Source organism: Asparagus officinalis, chromosome 1 (assembly GCF_001876935.1).
Source record: "Asparagus officinalis chromosome 1, Aspof.V1, whole genome shotgun sequence".
Lineage (NCBI taxonomy): Eukaryota > Viridiplantae > Streptophyta > Magnoliopsida > Asparagales > Asparagaceae > Asparagus > Asparagus officinalis.
In genome coordinates, this window is record NC_033794.1 from 98,683,522 (window position 1) to 98,688,521 (window position 5,000).

At 41.1% G+C, this 5,000-nt stretch overlaps 1 protein-coding gene across 1 annotated transcript; it reads right to left on the minus strand.

Annotated features, from left to right (window-relative positions):
- LOC109828771 (ABC transporter C family member 3-like) lies at positions 71–3,885 on the minus strand. Its single transcript, XM_020395699.1, has 4 exons — positions 1,287–3,885; positions 1,101–1,187; positions 356–991; positions 71–272 (listed from the first exon to the last, which is right to left on the minus strand). The coding sequence occupies exons 1-4, from the start codon at positions 3,672–3,674 to the stop codon at positions 75–77; spliced, it is 3,309 nt and encodes a 1,102-aa protein (XP_020251288.1). The 5' UTR covers positions 3,675–3,885; the 3' UTR covers positions 71–74.

Consider the following 5,000-nt stretch of genomic DNA (forward strand, 5'->3'; position numbering starts at 1 on the left):
GGGGGTCTTCCGCAATTAACCCTTGTTATTTTATTACATAGAATCTCTATATGTAGAACTTCCTGTTAACTATTTCAAGGCACAAAATTTTGAACAAAGAGCAATACCTGATACCAAATGCATATGCCAATCACAGGAATAAAAATGCCAAAAATTTGCCATGCAACTTGTGACATGACTGTGATAATACCCAGAAGCTGAATGACCGCAAAAGCAAATGAGCCAATCTGGGAAAAGAAACTTGTGTCTACTTCACTTTGATCAGTCGAAGCCTGCATTTAAATGAAATGATATAAATGAGTTTCCTGTGACACAAAGATGCAATTCATTTCAGAAGCAATGAGGCTTCACTTACTCTATTAAGGATGCGACCACTAGGAGTGGAATCAAAGAATGACATGGGAGCACGGAAAATAGATGTATGCATCTTGTTAAATAGAACCTTTGCTGTTTCATATCCCGCTGTTACAAGAAGCAAAGCTCTCGAAAGGACACACAGGGAGCTTGCGAGAGATAACGCCACAAATACGTAGATGAGTGTAGCTCCACTTACGGGAGGTTTCGTGTCTTTCGATACTGGAGCTGCCCAAGCCATCCAATAATTGCTACCAATCTGAAGTAGTTCAAAGAGGATTTGTGATAGCAGTATTAGAGGCACAAGAACACCTTTGTATGCAGTTGTACAATATCTCCAATAGACCCAAAACCCAACTTTGCCTTTCTCCCTCTCTTCTTCTTGAACCAATTGACCCTTTTCTGTGACTTCATCATCAATTTTGTCACTTTGTTCAGATTTTTTATCCTTTACAGAAAGAGCCTGTTGTTGTTGACTTGTCTCTGCAATGCTACTTGAATTGCTGTTAGCAAGATCCATAGAACCAAGCACTTCCAATGCATCTTTGTGTGCACCAACTAGTTCCATGAAGTCAGTTCCAGAAGTAAGTATGTCGTTGTATTTGCCCACTTGTATAATTTTTCCATCTTTCATGACCTTAAAGCAGTAGAATTGTTTTTTAACATCTAATTTATAATCAAATAATATGGTTACGTGATTTCATTCAGGGGAAATATAATTCAGGAGAAGGGAAAAAATCACTCACAAGGATAATGTCAGCCGAAGGAAGAAACTCCACCTGATGGGTGACATAAATAACAGTTTTCGAAGCTAGAAGCCCAAGCAAACATTCCTGCCATAAAAAATCTCATAAGTTTTAATAATGAGACCATTTGATTGAGATGCCTTAAATATTGAATATGAGCTCACTGGGGGTCTTTGCTATGAGTACCTTAAAGAGATGAGATCCTGTATGAGCATCAACTGCACTAAATGGATCATCGAAAAGAAAAATATCAGCATCTTGGTACAAAGCTCGTGCAATCTGAATTCGCTGCTTCTGTCCTCCACTCAAATTGATGCCTCTTTCCCCTATCACGGTTTGATCCCCAAATGGAAGAATCTCCAAATCCTTCTTCAATGAGCATGCTTCAAGTATGTTCTCATACTTTTCAATGTCCATTTCCTTACCAAATAGTATAGTGTCTTGAATCTTTCCACTTTGTATCCAAGGTGATTGGGCAACATAAGCTGTAGTCCCACACAACTTGATGGTTCCAGATAATTTTGGGACTTCACCTAATATGCACGATAACAAGCTTGATTTGCCGGAACCAACAGTACCACAAACGGCAACTCTTGTACCATGCAATGCTTTGAAATTCAAATCTCTCAATGTAGGAATTTCTGAAGATGGGTCCCAAGAGAAATTCCCATTGCTTACTTCGACCGCTGCCTCTGAGTTACCCCGTGGAAGCTTTTGCACCACATCAGTAGGCAAATCCTCTAGCCAAAGGAATGAAGATATTCTATCAAGGGAAACCTTTGTTTGAATCACCATTGAAATAGTATCGGGAAGATTATATATTGGCTCCTGCAACACCCTAAAAGTTGCAAGTGCGGAAAGAACCTTGCCCGATTCTAGCGGAATTCCCATAATCATACAAGCTCCGAATGTGACCACAGCAACGAAAGTAGGAGCACCCCAAAATGTAAATGTTATCATAGCCAATGTGTATACATACTTTCTCAACCAAGAAGCCTCTTCCTTTCTTAACTCGAATATCTTGGACAAGAACTTCATTTCCCAAGCTTGAAGCTTGAGAATCCTCATGTTTTTTAGGATCTCCGAAGTAGTCTTCATCCTTATATCTTTTGCCTCCATCAATTTCTTTTGGTACCTCTCTTGTATACTCCCCAAGGGAAAATTGGCTAACATAACCGCTATTGTTGCCGCTAAAGCAGCCAATGAAGCAAGGCCCAAACTAGAGTACAATATGGCTAGAGCTAGGCCAACTTGAATAGGGACCATCCAAAGATCATGCATGTACCAACTAAAGAGCCCAATTCTATCGGCGTCAACACTCATTAAATTGATGATCTCTCCGCTGGTATGACCTTGCTTCGAATGGCTAGACAAAGTTAGACCCTTTTGATAAATCATCGCAACAAGGGATGACCTTACTCTGATCCCAGCTTGTTGTAATCTAAAGAACCAGTGTCTCTGTGACAAGCACTCAAACAGCTTTGCTACTATGAAGGCTACCACTAAAATATACCCTTCACTCGCAAACATTCTAGTGCCATTAAGGTACTGAACAAAGAAAGCGATGAGGTAGGGACCGACATATGTAGCTATTGTGTACACAAGTGCATAGATAGCTGTTGACATTACTTGGTCCCATGTCGAAAACACTAATGCCTTAGCCAATTTATACGTGGAAATCCTACAAGCAGAACTCTCATCATTGCCACTCCTACAATCACTGCCCGTGTATGATTCAAGCTTATTTTTAAACACAGGGTAGACACCATTGACACTATCACTCTGAGCTAGTTGAGGAACATCTTCAAGGTCTAATGTCTTTTGGTGACCAACAGAGAGCAAAGGACCCATCCAAGAGAAAGTGAGCAGACTAAAAAATCCAGCATTCTCAAAGATAGACTCACTTCCATTGTCATTCCTATTACAGGACTCATCAAAATTACCCCCATTCAATAGACGGTCATGAAGATTAGCCTTCTCTTCTTCGCTCCTTTTCCCGAAAATCCCCGCACAATTAATAATCACACCACCAACAAGAGACCCAAAATCAATTACCCACAAATTGGTAGTCATAATCCCAAGCTTCCTGTACCAAATCCAATCTACTACAAGGAAAGAGAAAGATATAGCCAAGAATAAACCCCACCAAATGCTAAGAAAGGTGGGATATTTATCAACAAATCGCAAATAGCATGAGATGGCTACCCAAACAAAGACTCTAACGACCAAATCCAAAAAGGTAACAATGTTCTCATCAGACCAAAACCCATGAACATGCCAAATATAGAAATGAAGAGAGAGAACCAAATAGAACAAACCCAAACCCAGGGAGCTGAAAAGGGTTGTTTTGTAATAGAAGAATCTGTTTATTTCCAATCTTTCCTTTGTGGGTCTCTTGCAGAGATAGAAGAGAGAGAGTAGGAAAAAGATAAAGAGGTGGAATGAAACAGAGAAGCCATGAAGAATGATGGGTTTCAATGGGAACCCATTATCATTTGCATGAATTTGAATTGAAAAAGGATGGGGGATTTGCATACCAGAGGACATTGATGATGAGCCTCGGAGAAAACCCATCAATGAGGCCTCTGCAAATTGCGAAAGTTTATTATATTTCTCCTCTTTCTTTATTGGAGAGAAGAGAGGAGCGATTTGTATATATATGAAGAGGGATTTGTATATATATGGAGAGGGATTTGTTTGCACGTAGAGAGACAGACTGAGGTTGTTATCGTGGAATTTTGTATTATATTTCTTGATTGGAGAGAAGAGAGGAGAGATTTGTGTATATATATAGAGAGAGAGCGACTGAGAGTGTGAGTGTGTGGTGAGGAATTTATAGAAGGGAGTCAAAGGCGGCTCCTTGGAGACAAGGAAGAGTGACTCTTGGAACAGAGGATCATCAAAATAAAAAAATAGTTTTTTCATAAGTGTGGAAGACTTTTCTCATGGGTCCAAATTTGGGGTGTGCACGCGGGCCCGGTCCGAACCCGGCCCGGACTCAGGACAGGCTCGGAAAAACCAGGCCAGCTCCGGGCCCTCTTGGTGAAATCGGCCCCGGCCCGGTTATATATATATATATATATATATATATATATCTATATAATAATATAATATTATATTATATATATATATGAAAAATGGAGAAACTTACGTACCAAGTTTCTCCAAGAATTCAATCGGTAGGACATGTGCGCAAAATTTTCTCCTACCATCTACATTTGAGTTGGTGTAAGGCTGTGCGTTGAGCTCTATCTTCGAGTGTGATGTGAGGGGCAAGATTTATGCCCACTATCACTACCAAGTTGCTTCGATGAACTTCTACCAAGTTTCTCCATTTTCTCTCTCTCTCTACTATTAATATATAATATTCCATTCTCATACGACTTATGCGAATGCATTCCGTCCCGACTTTGGGTTTTTTGGAAAAAAAATCAGCGATTCTATCTTCTCGTCCTTCAAAAACCCCCGTGACCCCAAGAACCCATCCAAGATCCCCAAATTCCTATCTCCCTCTCCCCTCCATGACCCTCCCTCCTCCCTCTATCGATCAGCCCTCTCCGCGCCCTCCCTCCTCCGCGACCTCCCTACTCCTCCTCACGATCTCCAGTCCCCCCTCTCTCCACCCTCCTCCCCTCCCCCAATCCCAGCCCCACTCGTTGCCTCCCCCAGCCCCAGCCCCAACTCCTCCACGACACCACCGCCGCGGGATTGAATCGGGGTGAATTCTGCAAAATATTAAAAAAATTGGTGGTGTGATGGGCTGTTTTTGTTGCTTCAAGTAAAACATTGAAGCAAATAAACAGAGATTAGCAAATAATGCAAGAGAAATAAGAAAAGGGAAGGCTGTAGCCAACCTTGTGGATAACATCTCTCTTGAATCACGTACGTTCAACAATTTTA

What these genes read in the sequence shown, in the direction of transcription:
- LOC109828771 (XM_020395699.1), bottom strand. Translation starts at nt 3,674, where the DNA reads ATGGGTTTTCTCCGAGGCTCATCATCAATGTCCTCTGGTATGCAAATC. An exon ending in CAGGATCTCATCTCTTTAAG is followed by an intron (nt 1,188 to 1,286) that starts GTACTCATAGCA and finishes TTTTTATGGCAG; the next exon opens with GAATGTTTGCTTGGGCTTCT. An exon ending in GTGGTCGCATCCTTAATAGA is followed by an intron (nt 273 to 355) that starts GTAAGTGAAGCC and finishes ATTTAAATGCAG; the next exon opens with GCTTCGACTGATCAAAGTGA.